The sequence below is a fragment of the Emydura macquarii genome, unplaced genomic scaffold (genome assembly GCF_026122565.2).
Source record: "Emydura macquarii macquarii isolate MOO-44397 ecotype Brisbane River unplaced genomic scaffold, CSIRO-AGI_Emac_v2 contig_2437, whole genome shotgun sequence".
NCBI lineage: Eukaryota > Metazoa > Chordata > Testudines > Chelidae > Emydura > Emydura macquarii.
The window spans coordinates 3,688,302-3,715,189 of record NW_027132574.1 but is presented as its reverse complement, the minus strand read 5'-3'; the positions used below and the strand labels follow the sequence as shown (position 1 = coordinate 3,715,189).

Below are 26,888 nucleotides of genomic sequence, written 5' to 3'. Positions count from 1 at the left end.
CACCTTCAATTACTGCCCTCTCATTGCCTGATTCAACTCCCACCTTTGTAAATGTTACATAAAATGATGTAGTGGCAGTTTTGGACCTGGAGGAACTCAAGACTCACTCAACAAATCAAATAATACAGGAGCTATAATAGGCTTAGGATTTCATTAAGGCTGAGAGTCACAGAACTGGCAAGCAGCACTACTTCAGCAGATGATTCAGAATGGAATGAGGAAAGAAAGAGAAATCTATGTAAGGGAAGTCCTGAAAAACGGATGCAATCTGGGTGCATTTTAAGGCAGAAACTCCCATAATAAACTCTTTATATTCCCAATTACTGCTTCAGTTCTCATATCACAGGTCAAAAGGATTTGAGACTACCTTATTGCTCCTTGTCTGATGACTATGTCTTTTCTTGACAAGAAATACTGTTTTGGTCATGTATTTCTTTTGTCTCTTTCTCTCCTCTTGTGTTACCACGCATGTTTTTAACCTTGTTCTTTAATTTTTATTTCAATGTTGTTTCCGCCTCTTTAATTTTAAGCCTCCTCTGAGCTTCTCTCTCCTTTTCTGGTGTCTCTGACTTTGCCTTTCCTCTGTCTCCTCATCTGCCTCTCCATTTAATTTTTTTCTCTTTCTTCACGTTAATGCCTTCACTGTCTTTTCAGTTCTCTCATATTTTCCTGTTTGTGATGATGTTTTTGTTCTGAGGCCCCACATCAGATCTTTGGCTGAGGAGGTCTGGAAAGAGCTACCCTTTGGAACATGTTAATGCCTCTCATTAATGAGTCAGAAGGGATATTTTAGTGATACAACCGACTGCCTCCAACTTATGGCAGTGCGTCTGTCTGCATAGAAATCTCAGATTGGAGAATAAGGAACTGGGACTTGAAATGAACACAGGGCAATGAGAGATTGGGAACTGAATTACAGTCATTTACGTGGCAAACCACCCCACTAGGTCCCCTTATTTAGAAGAGTGTATTGAAAAGAGAATATGACACTTTCTTCCTTGTCTGCTACATTCTCATTTTAATAGTCTTTTTAAATTAGAGTTGTTCCTTTTCTTTGACTGTTTATCCTTTTGTCACCTTCCTGCCTACCATACTTCAAAGGTTCTTTTCTTCCTCACTCTCTCTTTTTCCTTTTTTAATATACTTTCCTAATTCACTTTCTGCATGTTCTACCTTAATTTTTTGTTTACAACTCTTACTCTCCTTCAGCTCTTTCCTTTATTTTTCCTTTTTTGGTCGCTTTTTTCCTTTCTAAATATCCCCCTCTTTTCATTTGAAACAAATCAAGTACAGTGTTTCTTTTCTTCTCCATATTCCTCTAAAAGAACCATCCACTCCTGCTCCACTAAAATGCTAGTGCCAGTTCTCCTTGCAGTTTTGGGGAGCAGGTGCTCTGCTTCTTTTTGCATTTGTGCACATTAGAGGAAATAATTGTTTATTTTGGAGATAGATCTGCTTCTTCCTTTGCATTTAGACTTCCAGCCCCCTCCCCTGCTTATGTCGAAGTGGCTAGGAATGCACTGCCTCACTTCAAAGTAATTCAGTTTTAATAAACACAGCACTCTGAGTGTGCACTTTCAAAACAAAAAACAGTCCAAAAGAGGGCATTCAGAGTGCTTCCTTCATTAAAACCAAAACACTCTAAACTGAAGAAGCACATTGAAAGCCACTTTGATGCCAAGATAGTACAGCCAACGTTAATCCATGTGTGTGAAGAAGATGCAGGAGATTAGCCAGATGTTTAATTATTCCCTGTAAGAAACATGGTGTCTAGAATCACACCAATACTGCACGGATCATCTAAACCTCACAAGATTGCATCTTGGTAATCTACAAACGCATACATGTATGTGTGTGCCTGGGTAATATTTGTATATAAACATAGAACTTTTAAAGAACTATCTAACTCAAGATGCAGATCTTCTCTATACAATAAAGCATTTTATTGTTTTCCACCAAACGTTTTTTCTTGAGAAAAAGATTACTAACATACAAAAACTAGAAATAAGTCTGTGACACACAGAAGCAAAAGCCTGAATATTACAGCTATCTCCTAAAATTGCCACCTCCAGGCATTGTATGTAATGCAATGCCCAGGCAAGAGAAAGTATATTAATGACCTCACATTTCAGCCTTAAATCTGAACTGTTTTGGGTTATATGATACAGGTCTCATAACCTTAACATCACATATAAGCAGTTTTTGAAGTGAATTGTTCTAATGGATAAAGCAGATGCTGTAACTGTGGAACATTTTGGAGATTTGTAAATATAGTAAAACCAGGAGTTTTGCAGAGTTTGTCAGAGTGTTAGCACAAAAAGCTTCAATTTTCCAAGTGTACTGAATATTTAATGTCAGGACATGTATACATGTATGATGTAAAAGACTTGATCAATGAAGTATGAGATTCTGATTTTTCAGAAATAAAATGGAAATCAGTGTCAAGTGAATCGCTTTTTCATTTTGTTGTGTGAGAGTACTTAAAGCTATAGGCCTAAATTTTCAGAAATGTCCCCATATTCTGCAGGTTCAGTTCTATACCCACAAGTTCTTGTGCCCGCAATCAACCGAGGAACAAATAATAGCAGCGAGATATACATTAATACCTGTTTTGGGACGCAGTGTTCAGCTGCAACCAATTATGCCCATAATTCTGTGTGGGTTTCAGGATCAGCAGGTGAAAAACTGCACCCACAAAATCAGCAGTCGGTTTGAATCTCTCTGAAAATGGGGCCTATGATATCTAAAATTACCACTGTTGCATGGTAAATAATTTCCCAGTTATACCATTTCATAGAATCATAGAATCATAGAGTTGGAAGGGACCTCAGGAGGTCATCTAGTCCAACCCCTGCTCAAAGCAGGACTAACCTCAGCTATATCATCCCAGCCAGGGCTTTGTCAAGCCTCAGCTTAAAAACCTCTAAAGAAGGAGATTCCACCACCTCCCTAGGTAACCCATTCCAGTGCTTCACCACCCTCCTAGTGAAAAACTTTTTCCTAATGTCCAACCTAGACCTCCCCAACTGCAACTTGAGACCATTGCTCCTTGTTCTGTCATCTGCCACCACCGAGAACAGCCAAGCCCCATCCTCCCTGGAACCCCCTTTCAGGTAGTTAAAGGCTGCTATCAAATCTCCCTTCATTCTTCTCTTTTGCAGACTAAACAAGCCCAGTTTCCTTAACCTCTCCTCATAAGTCCTGTGCTCCAGCCCCCTAATCATTTTTGTTGCCCTCCGCTGTCCCATCCTTTTTGTAGTGGGGGGCCCAAAACTGGACACAATACTCTAAATTCGGCCTTACCAATGCCGAATAGAGGGGAATAATCACTTCCCACGACCTGCTGGCAATGCTCCTCCTAATGCAGCCCAATATGCTATTAGCCTTCTTGACAACCAGAGCACACTGCTGACTCATATCCAGCTTTTTATCCACTGTTACCCCCAGGTCCTTTTCTGCAGAACTGCTGCCTAGCTCCTCGGTCCCCAGTCTATAGCTGTGCATGGGATTCTTCCTTCCTAAGTGGAGGACTCTGCACTTTTCTTTGTTGAACCTCATTAGATTTCTTTTGGCCCAATCCTCCAGTTTGTTTAGGTCCTTCTGTATCCTATCCCTACCTTGCAGGGTATCTACCACTCCCTCCAGCTTAGTGTCATCCGCAAACTTGCTGAGGGTGCAATCTACCACATCTTCCAGATCATTAATGAAGATGTTGAACAAAACCGGCCCCAGTACCGACCCCTGGGGCACTCCGCTTGTGACCGGTTGCCAGCTAGACATGGAGTCATTGATCACTACTTGTTGAGCCCTATGCTCTAGCCTGTTCTCCATCCATTTTATAGTCCATTCATCCAACCCATACGTCTTTAACTTGCTGATAAGAATACTCTGAGGGACAGTATCAAAAGCTTTGCTAATGTCAAGGTATATCACATCCACCGCCTTCCCTACATCCACAGAGCAATTTCCTAAATTCCTTTATAAACTTTCTTCCCTTTATTATGTGCTCAATAAATACTGACCTAAATTTAAAAATGTTTAAATTTACATGTCTGAAATCACACAAGTGCACTTTACTGACCTGTTAAATGTTGACTGTTATACAATGACATGGTAAAAATAACACATTGGCAGAGTAATTACAGAGCAAAGTAAGGAGGAGTGCGAGAGAACAGAACTCCCTGGCCTATACTAAATGCAGAGGAAGAGTTCCCCCTTCTCTTTCTGACTTGGGGCATCCCCCTCCTCTCTTGCTAGTGATAGGGGAACCTGATGTGGGAATCTCATGAAGAGCCTGATGCCTGGCAGAGAAGCTTCTGGGACTCCCATATTTTCCTATGGATGGAGAAGCAACAGCTCCTGATGTGGGAAGAGTGCTTCTCAGTTAGGTATCATCTATTTGCACACTTGTTTCTCAGAGAAAGGAAAGAAAGATTTTTCCCTCTCCCCTCTGTTGGGAAAGGCCACATCAGTAATACCTGATACAAAGTTTTGCAGTGAATCTGTCTTTTGAAATGTCTTTAAAACTTCTAAAATGGCGGAAGCTACATTGGATATTGCAAAAATTTTTAGGAAGAATCTCCCCGCAATCTCTAACTTGTTTTTACATGAATAAAGATTCAACAACCTTGTCAAATCTACACAATAGCATTTGTAGAAAAGCTGCCTATACTCCTGCTCGATACTTGTTTCACATTTTTTCTGGTTGGCTAGGCACCTGCTAGGGGCATGAACCACTTTCACATATATTTCTTCTTGGCCCTATTCTCTACCCATTGCCACACCCCCTCACCAAAAGATGAGGTAATGCTATATCACCAAATAATGTTGATGATAGACACAAAAAAGAATGGAGCTCCTCTAATTTTTCATCAACTTTAGCCACTGCATAACATTATAAGTGTCTATGCTGTCCTATGTACGGGTTACACAGTAATTACTTTTGGCTCAGTAAAATGTAGTTAATCTATTGCCTATATAACTGTGAGTTGCAAATACAACTGTACAAAGTTACAAATATGTATCAGAATACTTCTGTGTGGTTGCCACATTAAGAGAGAATATATATATAAATACACATATATATAAAAATTATAATGACCCTAATCATCACTTCTGATTTCAATGCAGTTCCATAAGCATAAAACTGATGTAATGTAGTGCTAAATCAGATCCATATCAGTAACACATTTTACAAGTGAAGTGAAAAGCTTTTACAAATTATATAAATGTTTTAGATTCTAAAGACACAAGACAACATTTTCATAGGCTTCGAGGCATATTTTCAAAAGTGGCCTCAAGAACTGGGCCTACTAAAGCTGGAATTGTGCATACAGATAAAGTAACTTCATGTCTAAATAACTAATGTATGCATGCAACGGGGTGTGTATACAGAATGCAATTTTAAGAAGCCCATTTGAAAATTTGTCAAGATTACCTGTACATTTACATGTTAATGCAACTTTCAAAAAGTAGTCATTCCTTGCCTTACCTGCCAAGCCCTAAATTCATTTTTTTCTTTTAGTTTATTTAATTAATCTGTGTTTCTTATGCAAGATTTGTTGATATTACAATCATAATTCAGGGAACGAGGGAAATATTTTGCTTCCAAAACTGTAAAGGCATCTCTTGGGGAGAGAAACAAAATTCGGATCTCCAGCCCAAATTCTCCAGTCAATACACCCATAAAACTTCTACTCACCTCAATGATGATTTTGCATAAGTAAAGACTTATTAAGAACTGCAGCATTTGATCCTTAGGTGTTAATAAACAAGCAAATGGTTTTCACATACAATTATCTATATTGTTTAAATCTACAGACAGATTCCATTAATGATTTGATATCCCTTTTTAAAACCTTTTCAGTTCAATTTTATACTCAGATTGACATCTAAGATGCTACACAAGAAATGTATCTCTGCACCTGCTGCATGTGCAAATTCTACATATGTCAGCACAAATCAGCACCTGTATATGCAAATGTGGTCACTGTATGAAATGCTCCTTCATTGCTAGTAAAGAATTATGCACATTTAAAGAGGTAAATACATAATGAATAATGTACATTGTATGAGGATGCAAGTAAGGTTAGTGACTAAAAATGTTATCCTCTAGGAATAGGTTTTTCTTTTTCACCTCAACTCCGAGTTATTTAACAGAATTCATCCTGCCGGTCAGAAATTCTTGGCAGGGCAGATGGAATTTTAAAGCTCGAAGGTTGTATCATTCCATCCTAAAGGGCTCTAAACTTTACTTTGATTTTATGCCAATTCTAAACATTTTCAGTATTGTTTTATAGGAATACAATAGCAATGCACAATTCCGAATAGTAATTTAATCGTAATTAAGACATTAGCTGCACCCCTCAAACATAAACATTGGCTGTAGTCAGGGAACCATGACTTATTATGTTGCCATATAATTAGAACAACAGAACATGTAATTTGCTTATGCATCACTGACCTCTAAAGAACTCATTGATATTGTGGATCCTGTTTCGCTTCTTGCTAATCCTGCATTGTCATCCAGCTCAGAGGCTATGAAGTTCTTTACTGCTGTGCGGGGCTCAAAGGGCAAATTCTGCATATGTTCCTGGGTGGGAAGATGCTGATCTAAATTGATATTGAATTGGTCCATTACAGAGGGATTCATGTTGAATTCTGGATTAACTTTATAGTGCAACAGCCTTTCATGAGGCAAAGTATCCATGCCTATATTCAATTTGCTCTCATCTTTCAGTGATTGCTGGGTGTTTACCGAACCTCTGGGCATGACAATATAGTCACTTTCCATCATCCGTTCTTGAGGATTGACTATGTCCATATCTGCTCCTCTCAAGTTATCATCAGTGCATAAATACACAGTCCGCCGCAACTCACTGTTGTCTTTTTTCAAACACTGATTGGCCAGCTCACTCATGCTCATAGGCATGTGGAGGCCTGCAGGCTGCTGAATGATGACTTTGGAAATGATGCTTCCAGGCAAGGTTGAATAGCTCATACCTTCAGGGTTTGCTCCTTTCTCGTCTTCATCATCATTTAGTGAAATCCTAGAAAGTGTTCCTGTTATTGTAGCTGCTCTGCATGGTCCAATATCTTTATGTAGAACTGTGAATTACAGAACAGGACTCTCATAACAAGAAGTTATGTTTGTTTGCTGCTGCTTATTTTACATTGTTATGGTTTTGTTTACCTATGTTCCTTTCACCAGTGTGTTTCCTTATATCTTTTTCTATCAATTTAATAATGTTGTTTTATTTCCATAAACATTAGTTTGAAAGGGGTTTTGTTTATTCAGTATACAACTGTACAATATATCTACAGTATATAACTGTACTACAGTTATATAACTTACAGTATCTACAGTGTATAACTGACCTGGATCTTCTGAAAGCCTAGATCATTTATATAAATTAGAAAAAATCCTTCATCCATTTCTACCTTCTGTTATAGATCTTAGGTAACCTACAGCTTAAGCAGAAGCCTGCTATGTGGAACTTGATTAAGGGCTTCCAAAAAAACTCAAATACACTATGACATCTGCACAGCCATTATCAACTATGTATAACCTCTTGGAAAACATCAAACAGATTGTGCAGCTAGATCTTTTCATCAATCCTTCCTAATGATCTCCTTAACTGTATACATGTGTTCCCCTGATTTTACTCCTAAATATTCTTTTCTGCTGTATTTTATAACTCTGCTGTATTATCTGAATACATGCAGCATATGATTACATTATACATTGTATATATACATATATATATATATACACACACATTATCTGATTACATGCAGCATATGATCAAACTAGGCAAAGAAGTCTATTTGCATGAAATAAACATGTTTTGGTGCAGTTGAACAGTCTATAGATTAAATACACATGGCTAATAAAATAGTCATTCACTACTTTCAGAGGAGGTTTCTCTGGTCAAGGGTATAGCAAAGTCTCATAGTTTTTATTGGGCTCAACTCCATGAACAAAGGTTATCAATCTCCTCCCCATACACAGACTTTTTCAGGGCAGTAAAATAATCAATTAGGAGTTGAGGAAAATCTAGTCACCCATGCAACACTGACACCAAAGCTTGTCTTTATATTTTTGGAAAAGAAAAAGCAACCTTTGTCTCAGGACTTGAAAAAAATTAGTGGCAAAATATGAAATATAAATTTAAATATCCAACCACTAGGAATCTTTGACTCTAGCACAGGTATAGTCTTTTCTGCATATAAAGGAATGGTTTTCTACATAATAATGCTAGCGTGTGCAGCAAAATTAAGATATTTTGAGTTAGACAATAGGAGGATCAACAGTAGGTACAGAAATACACAAATAAATATATTTACTTCCTTTTCTGTATCCTGAAGTTCATGCTGGTGCTAATATTACAGTATGTATTGGTACACTGATATACAGTAGTAATCAGCTCACCAAGGCAGCCCACTATGTTAAATCATACATGATTGTGTTTAATTTTTTAGTTACAACAAGAATTGTTTATACCCTAAAGCAAGGAAAACTGGGTGAGAAATTGGGGCATTTCAACAACCCAACAGTATTACTTAGCAAAAATGAAAAAAAAAATGTAAAAACTGATTTTAGGAAATGCAAGTGGTTATTACATTGTTTCTAACCACACGTCACACCAGCTTACCCAGTCACCTTTTACTAAATCTTTCATTATAGGAAATTGAATTTAAATCACTTAATTTTACATGGTGAAGTCCACTCATGTCTGCATTAAAAGTATCTTTCTTTAAGGGTGTCCTTGGCATGACTTTCTCTACAACAAAACTGATAAGTGTGCAGCTTCATGTATTAAGTCTGAACTTATTCTTCCATTAGGAAGGTAGGAAGAATGCATTTGTTTTTAAATTACATTGCCTTACCTGTTTCAGAACACATCAGCAGTAATGAACTGAGTTAATAAGAAAGAATTATCACTTTATTGAAAATGAACGGGGAGCCTCTAAATCTTAAAATTCCCTATGGGCTATAAAGAACCTTCTTATTTCATTGTGTTTTATTTGAACTACATAGGGTGAATAAGTTGCTGAAGACAAGTATTTTTAAGTAGCAGAAACAACAGAGCCATTAAAGTACATAGTACTAAAATATGATAGGATAAAATTTTTTCCTGATAATGTGGAATTAAAACACATTTTTATTTTTCTGTTGCTGTGCTGCTTAATCTATTGTAGACTTTATTTAGTTAGATCCAGAGAAAAGTCAGTCTCTTTAGAGCATATACTGATTATTTTCACTACTATATATTATATGGATATTTTCAAATGCTCTATAGCTAACCAAATAGGCTGTGCTATCTGTATGACCATGTCACAGTTGCATGTTTCCTGGGGTGAAGAAAATTCTTTTCTGTGTGAAGTTGATTTTATTGCCAAATCCACTTGTTTTCTAAGATACAAAAATTCCTGTGGGATGCCTGTCAACTATCTGAATATTGTTAAATGAAACTTATACAATTTTGTTTGAAAATGAAATAAATTTATCCATCTGGTGGCATCTCGTCTGACAATGAAAGAAAATAGAAAAGATATTTTTCTGTAACCAGGTAAAACCTCATAGTTTTTCTCTTTCTTCCTTTTACGTCACAGTGATACTACTACAAATCTTTATTTTTTAAATTTTGGTTGACTACATACTGTGCCAGTCTCCTTACCTGACCGACAAGCAATGTCCACATCTTTTTCAAAATCTGTCTGTAAGAAGAAACAATTAAAGAAGACAACCATTATTAAATGAAAACCAAACCACAATACCTTTCGCCAACCAGTGCTTCCAAAATGTCCTACTTACAGAATCACAGTCTCTTAAAAGTGGTTTCTTGTTGCAGGGAAGGTGGAGTTTAATGTTTTACAACAGCAGAGCAATACAATATTTCCTAAAGAATAACTGGGTTGTTTTCAAAGTATGCTCCCTGACCACAAAAAATAAAATAAAATAGACGGAAATACAGTATGTAATTTTAATAAGATGATACAGTATGTAATTTTATATTTACATGGAAGAATAACTTCTACAATGAGAAAAGGATTATTTTCAAAAAAAGCTTTTCACAGTGATTGCATAAACAGGAGTGCAGAAAATAGCCTTTCACACACATTACCATGAATAACCTTAATCAAATTAGTTCACTTTATCTGAAACATTCTTATTAAATTTGGTATTTATTATATATCATTCTGTGTATCGCTGCCTTTAATGCAACCAAAGTAAGCCCAGTAGCCCCCTCAACCCTGAAACTAGCTATTATTCAATTCAAAGTGGGGTAAAGAGGCTGTCAGGCTTAAGAATGAACCTTTAACATTTAAGAATCTAAGGTCATTCCTTCAGTGAAAGAAACACCATTTAACTTGATAGAGCTTAAATGGATTTCAATTTTGCTTTCATAGATTCTTCACAATTTATTTACATACTTTTAATACAAGCAGCAGAATTTCTTTTTTTTCAGAAAGGGTCATTTTGCCCTTTTTTCTGACATCTCAACATTTATTTTCCTCTGCTCCAACAGCTCTTTCAAAGGCGTTTGCTAAGAGATCCTTGCATCTTCTGAATCTAGGCCCTGATCCGGTTCCCTTTGACTACTAAACACACCTAAGGATGTTAGTAAATCCAAACAGTATCCAAGTACTTTCAGTGACTCCTTAACTCTTCTCAGATCTTTCCCACATAGAATCCCCACTACCGTCTCCTCAATAGAAATAATAGATTCATTTGCTCTGAATCTGGGGAAGCAGGAAGTCTGTTAAGTCCCCTAGATTGCAACACTGCTTTGCAAGCAGACACTAGTGGGTACAGAAATGCAGTGCATAGTATGTTTCACACTTCATCACTCATCCTTGAGACTGAAAGCATCATCTACACAACACCGTAGTCTCAATTGCCCACAAAGGCAGAGTCTCAGCTGCTCTTGAACCTTGGTATTCAGAGTTTCAGCACATGATAGTGCTATTCAACAGACTACTGAAACCAACAAGCTAAGCTTTCCTAAGAAATTTCAGAAAACAGACTTAAACTTTAGAACTGTATTAATATGACATGTACATGTACTTGACATGTACAGTAAGGTATGTTCATCTTTTTATTTTGGCTAGAGACACTGAATTAGAAGTCAAAGATTAAATAAAAACTCACCATGATTTGAGCATGTCCATTAGGAAAAGAGCTTGAAGAATCTGCGTTGATTGGATCTTGGCAGTTTCTTAATCGACATCTAAATGCATCTTGAACCTGTGAAAAAAATATGCACTGAGTAGCCTCTTCCTTCATTTTTAATACAGCTATAGACAAAATTAAATTGTAAATTTAGCTTTATTTTAGGATCCTAGGTACATCACAAACAGTAAATGCATGTTTATCATTTCACACTCTTGCTGTACCCTAGTCCTGGTACAAAAGTCTGCCAATCTACCAGACCCCGTTCACAGAATTAAATTTGCCAGGGAACAGAATTAATTAGCTACTCGGCCCCAAACTGTCTTCAGTGTTTCTGTTTGGCTCTGCTCTCTAACTCAGTTTGGCTGCAGTAGCAGCTCAGAAGGTAGTTTTTAAAAATGTACTTTATTCCCACTGCAAAATAAAATGTATTGGTATGCCTGAAAAATGTAAGAGTTTTGAAAGGTGGCCCTTAGCAGTTATTTGTATTACAAGTGAACTCTTATCCTAATTATAGTGGTTGCACTTTAAAAAAAAATCATTTTGCAGGGTGTTACTTGCTCAGATCGTATTCTCTAGTTGTAAGTATGGGGGGTATTTCTGAAATCTCTTGCACCAGTAAAACCTTTCAGAATGGACAAAACACAGTAAGTGTGAGCACAATGAGTAGGACAGTAGCCTGCTTTGTACTGGACAAAAGTATACGTTTTTATTATTGGTCTCTTCTGTAGAACTTAGACATAAATTGTCACCACTCATTAATGGGTATTAACTTTCAGGTCAATCTGAACATTTGTGTCCAAAACCTGGGTATAGTTCAGGAATTATTTCTTCAAAAAAAGCTTTGATGAATAGAATTTATAAGAAATGTGACCAGGATCATATGTTTAAGTATATATATTACCAATTTCTAAGGAAAGAGGTGTGGAAATAGAAAGTAGTGTCCAAAGGGGTAAAGCAGTTCCTGCTCATTGGCAGTCCAGTGTGAGTAAATATTGCTGCACTTGTCAGAGATTCAAAATGGAGGCAGCAAGAAAATTCTAACAGTGGGAGAAGATATTTGGGAGAAGATATTTTTGAGTGTGGCCTTGGAAACACACAAGAATATTTCTTTTAATAAAAAAATGAATTTGCTTCAGTTTTGCTTGTGTGTTTTTTATATTCACTTGCCACAGACATTCTAGAAAACCAGTTTATTGGGAGGAATGATTGTAGTCATAAAAAGAGAATTTAGATTTAATCAATGTTAGTATTCATATTGGAAATCTGATTCTAAGAATGACCATCTTCCAGCCTGGATACAGAAACTTGGCCATGTGACTTGAGTTCAATCAAAACTAACCAACACCATTTCTATGCTGAATATCAAACACTCCCAATGGACTTCTTATGAGCATTCTACAGATCATTCCTTAACTGTAGAAATTATTTGGCGACTGATTTAGAATAATCAAATCAGAGAAAATCATAAGCTACTCTTGGGCATTTTGTAAACAGTAAAAGAGGCTAAATTCATCAACTGAAGCTGAGCCTAAAGAAGCCTTGCTTTATGAATTCATTGTTTTATGATAAAAATTCTTTGAGAGCTTAGACAGGCTTCACCAGCAGCAGCAGCAGCAGCAGCAGCAAAAAAAAAAAAAAAAAAAGATAGAAATCTTTTCCTTATTTTTAGAATGAGAAAGCATTATCTTAAAGTGCTCAACCCTAAAATGAGTTAAAGAGCTTTGCAATATTTAAATCCAAATGAGTACTGCAAATGCAAAAAAGACTAATATAGGCCAGAGAGAAAAGATGAAGCAAGTCTGAAAAGTTTGGTGTGATTTTAACGCACTGAAACTCCCCAAATGTGAGAGAGTAATTAAAAACGTGCTTGACCTGGATTATGAATCAGATTTTGATTTTAGGCCTTATGTTTGCTGTGGTTTTGCATGTACCTGTCACCAATCTGATTTAGCTTCTCCCAGTTACAAAAGTTGTTACAAAAGTTAAATCAAGTTGTTTTCCTCTTTATCAGTGCTGGAGTCATAGGTCACACTTTAGACTTCTATACTGTAGGGTAATCACTGGTGAACTAGTTGGACAAAATGGGGACCACTCTGAGCTTCAGTCAAATTTCAGGGTAACTGAACCCAATCCTTTTATTGCTTCAAAACACATTGTGACAACCTCCTCTTCCCATAATCGCTCTATAACATATCCATGCAGTCCCCCCATATCTCATACTCCTATCGATCTTATTAATCTGCCTCCAGTACTCCATCAGCAATAAACTGGTGAGTCTTTGGTGAATTGACTCTTGTAGATGCATTCTAAAATGTGTCTTAAATGCAAGCAACATACTATTTGGATGTTATAGCAGAATGTCTGGGAAAGCTGTGTCCACCATAATGATGTCAATTGCAACTTGTAAACATGCACCAAGAAAATTAAGGAATTTTTATTTTTTTTTTGTCATCATCACCCCACCCATCCTCTGTTTAATCACTCTCAGATCACGTCTTGGAGACAAAAGTAGCGGAGATGATGAAGTATTACTGTTTCTGATTAAGAATGGTATAGAATTTCTGGTTTGGAGAAAGAGATTAAAGCTAGATCCACAAAGATTTAGGTACCTAAATTCCAGATTTATGCACCTCTGTGATCCATAAAATCTCTGCTCAGCTGCTATCTAAGTCTGTAGGTGCCTAAACTCACTTGGCGCCTACATTTACAGTATAAAAATTCCCTAGATGCCTATGTTTCTGCCTCTGGGAATTTTCACTGCTGCCTCAGGCAGAATCCCCCATGTCTATTGCATGCTTTAGCCTCAGTACATGCCTCAAACCAAGAGAAGATAGATGGTCCTGGCCCAGTGGATGTGCTCAGAATATGCCTAACTCCACAGAAAACATCTTAGGGGGAGAGGCAGCCACCCTTATAACCTTTATCCCATGGTTAAGGCATTCCCATAGGATGTGGGAAATCCCACTTCAATTCCACACTCTGCCTGAGGAGAGGAATTTGAACAGGGGCTTCCTACCTCTCGGGTGAGTGCCCTAACCACTGAACTATACAGACAGTCTTATTGTTTCTACGGCCAGTTAATATTTAACTATTTATAATAAAGTGGAACAGCTTCAAAAAGGGAGTTAGAGGGGCCATCCTGAGGATATCTCACAACTCAGTGGTTAAAGGAATCCTTGAGAGGTGAAGAACCCTTTGTTCAAATCCATTCTCCTCCTCAGGCTGATGGGCAAACTGAACCATGCTCTGCCTCTTGGTGATCACTTTAACCACTGGACTAAAAATTCTAAGGGAAGCCACTGCCTCCACTGGCCATTTCGTGTGGCGTTACACAGGTACCCAAGCCATTCTCCCAAGAAATGGCTAGGGCACCTGACTCCAAGAGAGGAGGGGTTCCCAAATGTGGGTGCAGAGATAGGCACCCCCCTCCACAGCCTGGACATAGGTCCCTAACTCCCTGAGAGGGACATGGGTGAGGGCACTCACCTATCAATGGCATCTCCCATTGGGTAGCACCAGTGGCTCCCTGCCTAGCATGCAAGCTTTTGTGGATTCCATTCTCAGGCACCTATCTCTCCCCATGCGTTATATGGGGGCCCTGGGTGCCTAATACAGGAGTGTGGATTCCACGGATTTTCGAAGTGCCTAAAAACTAGGCGTTACAATGCTTAATGTAACAGTGCCTAATTCCCTTTGTGGATCCAGCCCTTCCTGACTTTGAGGGATTTTGTCAAAGGGAATAACTGATCAATCTATTGGTTTCCTACTCCACAGTCCTAGTACAGGCAGAATCCTCAGACAACATTGCAAACAAACAAACAAACAAACAAAAAGTGGGCCTTTGAAATGCTTATTTGTTTTTCTCCACCATTTATTCAGAATTGTTTTGTAGCTTATTTTTTCTTTCTAACATCAAGCTGTAAGATTGTGTTAGAGCCAGGCAGACCCAGAGAGACAGATGTGATGAATGTGCAGGAACCAAGGAAGTGGTTTCCCTAGCAACAGTAACCAATTCAAGAGTCTTATAACTTATTCTCTCTCCCTATTCATGCACTTTTTTTCTCCTGCAATATAGAAATGTGGGTTGTAGATATAACACCAAACATGTATTTAATCCAAATGCATTTCAATCAGTAGAAGCAGGGCAAAAGCAGAAGATACACATGGGTTCCTCCCATCACCACCAGTCTTTGGCGTTGTTCATCATGACTCAAATTAGCTTCACAAGAAGCTGTGTTCAAGCATGTCAGGCATATTGTTTTGGTATTGCGGTAAGGAAGATTATTAGCACTAGACTTTTCTATCATTCTCCATTTTATGACAGATACATACACACCACACTCCCTCCATGTCTCATTAGTTATTTCAACAGCAAGAAGACAAGAATTAATAGTGATGTGATAGAGTGTAAATATCCTCATTAGTCTTCAAGTTAAAAATAATAATATTTAGCTCTTCTGTAGCATTTTTCATCCATAGACCTCAAAGCATAAAAGATGGTAGAGTATCACTATCCTAATTTTAGAGATTGGGAGCTGAAGCAGAGGGATGTGAAGTGACATTTCCAAAGTCAGACAGCAGATCAGGACCAGAACCCACATCTTCAGAGTCCCACTCTAGTGCCCTATTTAACAGCCACACAGCCTCTTAAACAGCTCACTTTCGTAAAAAAATACTGATGTGACATACCAGTGGTTTTTGGATGGAAAGAAAGTGTAGATGCACACATTCTTTCATTTCCAGTGTTTATGTCCAAACCAATATATCAAGTAAAATGATAAAAAGATTTTATATGTTTACATGAACAAGCATGTCTCGTTTTTGGAATATAGAAATAGCAAGGGCATAGTAAAGCAGATCTGACCTTTTCTTTCTTTGAATTTTTCTGTGGTATGTTATTTGTGGTATGTTATTTGACAGTCCAAATTAGTATTTTGCTTACACTGGCATATTGTAACTATTAGATGAATCCTATGGAAGATATAATGAGATGGCTTCATTATTTGTATGGCATCCATCATCAAGAATGACAAATACATTGTGAAGATGTCAATGTCATATATGGGCAGAGAAGAATGTTTTTTTTGGACTACGTAAAGTAATGGACAACATTTTCAGGTGGAGGGTTCTATACAATTTAAGGACTAAATTTAAGGACTAAATTAAATTCTATACAATTTAAGGACTAAATTGCTCCCTGAAAATATGCACAGGATAGCTGCTATTTTAGCTGACACCAGGGATTGAACTGGGGTTCTCCAAAGTAGAATGAGCATTTGGAAGGCCTCTGGGCATTAGGCACAGAATGGGACATAATACACCCTGAATAGTGGGTTACATGCTATCTCTGAACAGTGTAAGTTCATCCAGAGGTTCTGTGACCCACACCACTTTGAATCATAGATGAGTCCCCACTTAAATGGTGACCACCATGTTAACTGACACCGCCTTGCTAGAATCAAGACTCTTCAGTGCTAAAGGTGTGTGTTTTCACAGCTTGCACTAAAAAACTCTTTAGCTGAAAACTGCAATAGACCCATATCCTCTGCGGACTGGGCACAGAAAGGGGCATAACACACGCTGACCAATGGATTATACAAACCTGTGTTTTGTGAGACAAACGGATATGTGAATGCACATGCTTCTTGTGTAAGCAAATGCATATGTCCTTTTGCAGTTACCCACCTGAGCATGAGTGTGCCTATCATACAGGTAAAATTTAGGCATTTTTCAAATGTGGGTGCTAAAGTGTTAAGAGAAAACTTCCTGAATCCGTGCTTTGTATCCTGTGACAACTGACTAATGTTATGAAAGAAAATTGCTTCAGTACTGTATCATCTGTTTGATCCCTTTCCCATTTGGAAAAAAATATCTTAATTAGTTCCTCAATTTTTGCACAAGCCCTTAAATTTGTATGAGTGTTAGAATAAGAAAGGGGGAAAGAAAATTCTGTGCGTGAGTACTTGAGGGAAAAGGGGTGCAGCTAATAGTTCTACATAAAACTGTCATCACTCTGTATTGGCCGAAGGAATGAGGTATCAAATATTGGTAGTCTTTTACCATTTTACTATAAGAATGTATGGTCTGGTGGATTCCAATTCTGCAAGTGACTGCACACCCAATGTCAGAATGGTATACAATATGCAGAGGGAAAATGTAGTATCAAATGAAGGGGTATGAAAACATCTCTCTGTCTGGAATGTATTTGCCTCAAGATGAAATTGTTATTCTGTATATTCAGCTATACTGTATGGATAATTTAGTAATAGTCAAGCAGATAAGCAACTAGAACTATGAAAATCAGTAACTATTAAGCTATCTATAATAAAGGTTCATAAGTTGCTTGTAGCATGAATGAGGTGAGCCAAGCTCAGCAGAATGTAAAGTACTGATCCCGATTAATATATTTGCCCCCTTTTTTTAAAAAAAGCCAAGTCCTCAGATTGTAATGACCTTCTTCTTCTGCACGTATTTATGATTAGATGTCTAATTCATATTTAGCAAGTTGATTTATACTCACTGAGTGACATATATTAAAGTAGGACTAATAGGTGCTAAGAAATAACAAATATATAAACATTTTTTAAATTTCCATTTTATATATAGTGTCTTTTACCTAAAGATTTCAAACTTTTTTACAAAACATTAAATAATTGTGGCTCCCAACACCCCTGTGGTTTACTGTTGGTATTGTTATCCTTTTTACAGATGGGTAAAATCCGGCACAGGGACTTGTGCAAGGTCACAGTGAAAGTCAGGAATAGAACAAGGCATGTTAGTTAATTTATTATAACCCAGGAATTTCTTGTTTTAAGCCCTATCCCATACTACCTCCATTTTCAAACTCCTGTCTGTCTTTAGTGAAATAATAGAATGACTCAATGGTTCACAAGGTGATTCCCTCTCTGCTCCCCCCCCCCCCCCACACACACACACTGGATAAGATACTAATACAATGTTCATACACATTAATATACCACAGGGAGACTGAAATAGATTGGATCATTACCCTGCATTGCTGTTTTTGATTAATACAGTGAACTTGATGCTTAGGACAGTGAATGATGGAGAGAAGAGTTACTGTGCAAGTCTCCTCAATCAGCATGACCAATAAACCTTAAACATGACCTGAAGCACCCTCTTATTCCAGCCCTGTAGTCCCCTTGAATAGATACTGCCAATCACTGAGAATTGTGCTAAATATGTGGTATGGTTTTAGTGATGTGGATAAACATCCTAACCTAGATAAATTGAAAGCACCACACTTTCTGTCACTTGTGACCTGACAAGATTTCAAACCAATATAGAGTTGAAAGGCTTGTTCATTAAACGACCACACTTCAATAAGCTACCACATTTTTGTATATTTTCAACAGTTTTCTATTGAAGATGAATAGTGTAAATGAAAGCAATTTTATATTGGAGTCAACCTTTCTACACGTGAAAAACTTACGGAATCTGCTCCTTTGGAAAAGGAGTCTTATGTCTGTACTTGTTGTGTATAATAGTAATATCAAAGATGTATAAAAGTTTGAAATAGACAAGACCTATCTGGCCTGATTTAAAGGTGATCTCTAGTTAAGTGGGCCCATTTTCCCACTGAAATTAACTGCGTTGCATTTTGCATCTGAAATTAAACAATCTTCCTTCAACTATGCACCCACCTACTCTCAGTCTTTTTCACTCCTTTCTTCACTCTCAACTTCCTATCTGTCCCTGTCCACTGAGTTTCTATATTCGGGGGCTGTTCTCTTTCTTCTGCTGCCTTGTCTCCCTGGAACTGTCTAAGACCCTTATTCACTAGCCACTCTTTAAATCTCATCTCAAAATTTCCTTTTTCTCAGTATACCAATAAGTGAATTTTTGAAGCATATGTTGTATGTGAGAGATTAATAAGAAACACAGCACTTTAGCAAACAAGAAATTATTCCTCACCTCCCTTCGGAGAATGCAGTGGACCATGACAATAACAAAGCCTTGCAATGAATCAAATACTGCAAAGAGTATCTGAAATAGTATTGATCTTTTGTCTGTCATAGCCAGTACTGCAGACATCCATGTCAGAGCCAGAAGAGGCAACACAACACAGGAACTCCAAAGGGATGCCCTGTTGAGAGAGAGAGAGAAAAAAACAACATTATATAACTGCAAGTGGATTAATACAAACCCCAGTACTAAAAAAACCATTTGAGGATGGCAACTTATCAGTTAATTTGAAAACCACAGTCAAATATATAAAAAACGTTGTATTTTATGATCTAAAGAGTATTCAGTTAATAAACGCAGTTGCCAATTTTAACAAGAATATTTAAATATGTTCAGTGCTCTAATACAGTATTAGCAAACACAATTTTCCTCATCATAGTACTTTCTCACATGCACTGTATAAGATTTGTAACAAGAAGATGTAAATGATTAGGACTAACATGGCATTACTGGCGGTGGTGGCTGACAAAGCTGTTGTTGAAACTACTCCACACTTGGCACATTTGAGCGTCAAACCGCTATGAGGCTCACTCATCTGACTGCAAACAAACAGAACACCCACAAAAAGAACAAAATATTGAATTTTCACTGAAAAACGTTGCTACTGAAATTTAGCTTTTTAAATATGATGTCATGCAGAAAACATAAGTAGACTTATTCAGGATGAATGCTCTAGGTTGTTGCAAAAGTGTATTTGTACTATACATTATTAACTTTATTAATGCTATGAGGCTTAGTTTCATGCAGGCTCTATTTCTTCCATTTAAGCTAAAAAAGGCCCCAATGTTCAGAGATCAAAGTTGCTCAGTACACGGAGGTAAACATAAGCACGTGCTAGTGTAGACATACACAGTGAAATCCCTCCATTCAGACCATTTACAAGACTAATGCATCAATACTCACTCAAGAATGAGTCCAGGACACACAAGCGTGGAGTATAAAATATTGATTATTATATGAACATTAATAAAGGAAGAAACTTGCAGAATGGGCTCAGGTCATTCAGTCAAGATGGGCTTACTGTATAGTCAATAAGCAAATGACTTGGTATAATAATTTGAGTGTGCTGGCTAAAATCTGTGACACAGCACAGTAAAGAGGAGTTCTTGTTCCCATTGTATAAAGGTCTGAATATAGGGGTTGAAATGTATGGAATTTGATGAAGATAAATATTACTTGGGACTAAAAAAGGGTGATATGTTATTCCATTTTAATAAAACACAGTACCACAAGCATTAAGCTTAAAGCATTTTGTACAGACAACTATATTACAAAACTCATCGCAGTGTAAAACCTGGTATTTGAATTTTCTTCTTTTATGTACAACATGCATTCAGATTCTGAAGTTTTGATTAGATAAACAGCTTCTTTGCTATTCTATTGCCCGCCTGCCACCAGAACCAGGTGATTTCCATATCAGACCAAGAAACACACGGCAATATAAGGAAAGGTTTTTTACCCATTGATAACTGGGAAAAAACAACCAAACCAAAAACATCCAAAAGAAGAAATGAAGAAAAGCAACACTTGGGAAAAGTATTTCCCAATATTTCAACCGACTTTGAGCTATCACTTTTCACCCTCCCTTTTATTACCAAAGTTAAAAGTTTGCTTTTGCTTTTGTACATAATGCACAGAAATAAAGGGCCAGATACGCAGTTGGTGTAAAATGAAACCAGTGGAGCAAGGTGACTTTCACTATTTGAGGGTCTGGCACACACAGAAAGTCTTGGTCTTGATGCTGCAGCACTTATTCATATGGAAACTCTATTATTGCAAAATGCAGAACAGATCTATAGATTTGTAGGGCCAAATCCAACTTTCATATAACTTCAGAGTATCTCTGTGTATATTACAAAAGAATAGAGTGTCTTTCCCCAAACTTATGATAAGTCTCCTCAAATAGCTCTTTTATAATTAAATATTTTGGAGTTGATCCTTAACTGGGGTATAATGGCATAGCTCCACTGACTTCTCATCACACCAGATATGTTAATTAACACCCGTTCATGATCTGGCCTGTTATTTTTACCTGTAGTCACCATGTGTTTTACTAAGATAGGATCCTTTGGAGTGCCACTATTTTGCCTCTGTTAATGCTTTTACTGCTGAACTCTTCAGTGAGTCTAGATGGTAGGTGAGGCTGGTAGAAATACTTGACTAATGAGTGGCCCCCTCCTTTTATGCGGGTGGGGCACACAAATTCCACTGCCTGAGAGAATGACTCAAGAATCTGGGTCTGCATCACTTAAGCAAACAGAAGTTAGATTGTTTCCATCTTTATTAAGACACCTAGTTCCTACGCCTTCCCCCTGGCAGTGCAGGATTGTTTCTGACAGCATATTATCTAGTGCTTTGTCCAGGTTAGCTTTAAAAATAATATTTATACTGAGATACAAACTTTCAGAAAGCAAAGTATTTGGTTAATCAGAAAATTATAATATAAGCAACTAAATTTAAATTTAATGCAGCTGAGTAGCTAAAAAGCTATTCTGCAGTTACACATAACCACTCCTATCCCTTAAATAGTACATAGAAAAATGATCAATAGACAGGGTCGAAACATCTTGAGTGTAACTATTAAAATCAATTGAAAGTTCTTACTACTGGTGAAATATTGTGACTGATTTTATAATATGGCAAATTTAATTAGAACATGAAGAATATATTGCAATAGTTAAGAAGGCAGATGGAACACTGTAGACAAGGGTGGAATTAAAATTATTATTTTCTAATAAGAAGGAGAAGAAAAAAGAAAAGAGAACTAAAGGGGTTTTAGTAATTGTAGTGGTTGTTTTTGAAATGGAGTGCTAAGAAGTGAAAATTAAAGAGGGTTTTAACACACTTCATTAAACTAACATCAAATGGCAATGTAAGCACACCAAAGTGTATATAACATCAGTGTGCACATCTAATCAATGCACATTGAACATTTGGAATGATGCTATTACAGGAATGATCAAATAATTCAAAATAAGGTTTTAAGAAAAGTTTACAGACAACTGTAATGTATGCATATAAAATAGAGAATCAACATTGCTTGCAATGCCAATATTGGTGTTGTCACCTACAAATGGTGCAGAAGAAAGAGCACTACAACAAGTGGAGAGATAAAAACCGCTGATTATCAAAACATGAAGCATTAAAATACATTTACACATACATTCAGAAAGCAAGGATACATTTATGAAATGTTTCTCTCTAGTCTGGACTGCATTCATATCTACTGCAGCAGACCTTGAAATGCACCTGTACCTACTGAAGTTAACAGCAAAATGATTGCTACCTTTTAATAGGGCCTAAACTGTAGTCCCTCCTTCTTTTATCACTAGAAACCCAGAATTTAAATATTAAGTTATGAGTAAATTAATGAAATCTTAGATATAAATACACAAGAACTTTTCTATTAACACCAATATAGTAATTAACATTCAAATTCTGTTATGCTTATTTTAGAACAAACACACATATACAAATGTATATACAAACATAGAGCCAAATTCTCCTCTTAATTGCAATGATGCACTGCTATTGACTTCAGTGAGGTTATACTGGTGTAAAAGATAGAATAACACAGAAAAAGAAAAAGAAAAAGAAAAAGAAAGAAAGAAAGAAAGAAAGAAAGAAATTTGGCTTCTTTACACACACATTTAATACAACTATTTTCCTGACTTCAGGAATAAAAATGTATGCCTTCCCCATGAAATCCCTGCTCAATTTTGTAACTGTTTAATCCTCATTCTTATTCACTTAATACTGTTGTACTTGTGTTTTATTTTCAGTTTGCTCAGTCACATTCCCTCAGGATAATGCAACTGCAACTTTTGCAATGAATGAAATCTGTTAAGACACACTTTTACACTGAGAAAAAAGTTCAAAGCACAATCAAATGCATTTTTGGTGAATATCTGTAATTGAAAATATATGATACATTTGCAATATGTTTTAAAATATCCCAGTTGCTGCTTACCCCGCTCTGTGTTTGAGCTTTTTATCTAGGATCCCATCTCTGGAAACAAGTTTATTAAATACCAAAATGCCAATCACCATGTTGACCTGTCAAATAGAAACAAACAGTTGACCTGTCAGTGACAGTGAGGGAAAATGCCTACATGCATTATTACAGAAAATAGTCTCTGTTAAATTTGCCAACATGATGGAATTACAAATTTAGACTATGGTTGCATTATGCATTTCTGAAGAACTTAGTCATAGATTATGTAGTCTACTAGTCTCAGGACACACAAAGTGTACTTAATTTAAGGGCTAAATCCTGGCTTCCTGTGCATAGCCTCTAAGTGGTGGAACAAACATATAAATCAACAGCTGTATTAATTAAAGCCTGAAATATGTCCTGTATCTGGCCACATATATACCTGTCTGTTAATAAGAAAGTAGGCAGTTGTGATTCTAAGTATTGATTAAACTTAAACTTTATTGCAACAATGTATTCTATTCAATGGAAGGGGTAGAATATTTGATCTGAATACGGTGTTCAATACAAGACTAAAAGCTATTATGTATTCTTTGTATTATCATAGCACCTACGAGCCCCAGTCATGAATCAGAATCCCATTCCACTAGGTGCTTTACAAACCCAGAATGAGGATCATCTTAACCAGTTACTTTAGGCATGTCATGCTTACTGGAGTCTGAATTACGCCTTTTTCTGCAAGGTGTTCTCAGTCATGCAAAGCCAGAATCTATGGTTTCTAATTGTTGGGTTCGGTTTTCTTTGTTGCCAGATTTGACAACTGTCTTCCTGGATTCCTCATATGTAAGCTTGGTGGAATTTGATTTTTTTTTTTAAATGTTCTATGGCTAATAGCAATGTTTATTCTTAAGCATTTTTTAATTTTTATCAATTTAAATGTTCATAGGCGGGAAATTATAGGAGAAGGGTAGCATACAATGGGGGGTCTGTCAAGAAGATCTTGAGAGTCAAAAAGTTAAAGCTTTATAATTTAATACACACACTGTCAACATCACATGTCAAAGATATACAAAATAAATATCCTAAATCAAACTCTAATAAGTTTTCAATCAGCATTTTATTTGCCTATCTGAAAATATTTTTTAGTTATCTTAGAATCATAGCAGATTAGGATTGGACGGGACCTCAAGAGGTCATCTAGTCCAATTCCCTGCTCAAAGCAGGACCAACCCAACTAAATCCTCCAAGCCAGGGCTTTGTCGAGCTGCATTTTATAAAACTGCTAAGGATGGAGATTCTTCTACCTCTTTAGGTAACCCATTACAGTGCTTCACCACCCTCCTAGTGGAAAAGTTTTTCCTAATGTCCAACCTAGATCTCCCCCACTGCAATTTGAGACAGTTGCTCCTTGTTCTGTCATCTGCCACCACTGAGAACAGCCCCCCTGGAACCGCCTTTCAGGTAGTTAAAGGCTGCTCTCAAATCACCCCTCATTCTTCTCTTCTGCAGACTAAACAAGTCTAGTTCCCTCAGCCTCTCCTCACAAGTCATGTGTTCCAGCCCCATAATCTTTTTTGTTGCCCTCCTCTAGACTCTCTCCACTTCGTCCACAGCTTTTCTGCAGTGGGGGCCCAAAACTGGACACAATACTCAAAATGTGGCCTCATCAGTGCTGAATAGATGGGAATAATCACTTTCCTCAATCTGCAGGCAATGCTCCTACTAATCCAACCCAATATGCCGTTAGCCTTCTTGGCAATAAGGGCATACTGTTGACTCATATACAACTTCTTGTCCACTGTAACCCCCAGAACTGCTGCAGAACTGCTGCCTACCCAGTCAGTCCCCAGTCTGTAGCAGTGCATGGGATTCTTCCATCCTAGGTGCAGGACTCTGCACTTGTCCTTGTTGAATCTGATCAGATTTTTTTTTGGCCCTATTCTCCAATTTATTTAGGTCGCTCTATATCCTATCCCTACCCTCCAGCATATCTACCACTCCCCCCAGCTTCGTGTCATCTGCAAACTTGCTGAGGGTGCAATCTACCCCATCCTCCAGATCATTAATGAAGATGTTGAACAAAAATGGCCCTAGCGCCGACCCCTGGGGCACTCCACTTGTGTATCTACAGTGAAATTATGTACAGTGATAAATATGTAATTCTTCCAAACCTACTCATATGCCAAAATGTGATTTTAGTTGTCTATATATGGGATTGTTTTGTTGCACTTGCTTTTTTATGGGCCAGATCCTTAGCTAGTATAAACTGATATCACTCCACTGAAATGAATAGATCTATAATGATTTATACCAGCTGAGGATTTGGCTCAAACAGCCATGTAGTTCTAAAGTCAGAATGGGTCCTTAATGCATGCTCTTCAAATAATACTATGATTTTAATGTAGCCTTTAAATAGACCTGACAAAAATATTTTTTAGTTAGGAAATTTTTTTAAAATGGATTTTTGAGAACTACATTAAAACACTGATTTTTTGCCAGTATGCCTTGCCCACAGCCCTATTCTTTTAGGCCTTTCTTAGTTTCAATTTATTTGAGATTTTACATTTTTTAGCTGAGATTTTTCTTTTATATACTCAAATGTAAACAGCTAGATGAAACAGCTCCCTCCACACCTTTTAACTAATGGGAGAGCAAACCATATCTGTGAACATCAGACATCTCTGAATAAAGTTTGCCAATTATAGAGAGAACATAAAAAATCCATGTGGAAATTATTATTGGCTTTTTTGTAAACATCCTTGGCTTCCTCACTGTTTCATGGACTGTGAGTTGTACATAAGGTTCCTGGCTTGAATCCGTATGAAGATGAGACATACTCTGTGGGAGTTGCAAACATCAACATCCAGGTAATCTTTGTAGCTACATGTCTATATCTCTGATAATTACAGATTTCCGTCTCATTTATACCAGTGCAAATCCAGACTAATTCACTTCAAGTCAATAGAATTACACTGGCTAAAACTGGTGTCAGGGAGAGGAGAATCAGACCCAAACACTGTAAACTGCTGGCTGAAATTATTACTAGAACTTAGAGAAAGGACCTAGTGCATTTACTACACACCAACCCAATTGGCTTCAGAAATAGTTGTTATTATTAGCTGATAACAAAAGATGGCCCTAAACATCACTGGTGTAGAACAGGGACAGGTACTGTTAATGGCTGCAGTTTTACCTGATGTCATAAAGTCATTTGGTAAGAGAAATCACCATTCTAATTTGTGGAACATTTTGGCTTCAGCAAAAGCTTTATTTCCTGGCTCAGATTAGTTTATGCTCCTTCTAGAGTGCCAGTATGTAGAAAAAGGGGAAGTATTGTTTTACCAGAGATACTAAGCAAATGTCGTCCTGTCTGTCTCCTTTAATAGATTGTAATGAAAGAAGCACAAGAACATCATTTTGGGAGGATGAGATTATTTGTGTCACTGATATTCAGCATGCTAGCTTGAAAACAAATATTAACGCTGGTGATATTCAGGTGACCTAATGTAATTCTCACTCTATCCCACATCCCTTATAACTTGTAGATAACAACTGGCTCTTTGTCAAGGTATCATGTTTTAGGATAAAAGGCAAAATATTAGATGAAGAAATTTAGAAGAAATATTGTATTATATTGATAAAAGACTTGTAAGATAAGTAGAGAATGTTACTTTATTTTGCTTTGTTGACTAAAGAGTTTGAGAAATCAATGATTTCCCCCTGCATTTATTAGTTACAAACCATTCATGCAAAGAAATGGATCTTTGGGTTGGAACAGCTTCATAGCAA

General features: G+C 37.1%; 1 protein-coding gene across 1 annotated transcript in view; it reads right to left on the bottom strand.

Moving 5' to 3' along the window:
- ADGRB3 (adhesion G protein-coupled receptor B3) overlaps positions 1–26,888 on the bottom strand; it is a 567,040-nt gene that overhangs the window by 18,262 nt on the left and 521,890 nt on the right. The window contains exons 22-27 of the mRNA XM_067562529.1: positions 23,136–23,221; positions 19,606–19,704; positions 19,115–19,286; positions 11,156–11,251; positions 9,681–9,720; positions 6,464–7,107 (exon numbers count right to left, since the gene is read on the bottom strand). Coding sequence (XP_067418630.1) covers positions 6,464–7,107; positions 9,681–9,720; positions 11,156–11,251; positions 19,115–19,286; positions 19,606–19,704; positions 23,136–23,221 — 1,137 coding nt within the window. The remainder of the gene's footprint in view (positions 1–6,463; positions 7,108–9,680; positions 9,721–11,155; positions 11,252–19,114; positions 19,287–19,605; positions 19,705–23,135; positions 23,222–26,888) is intronic.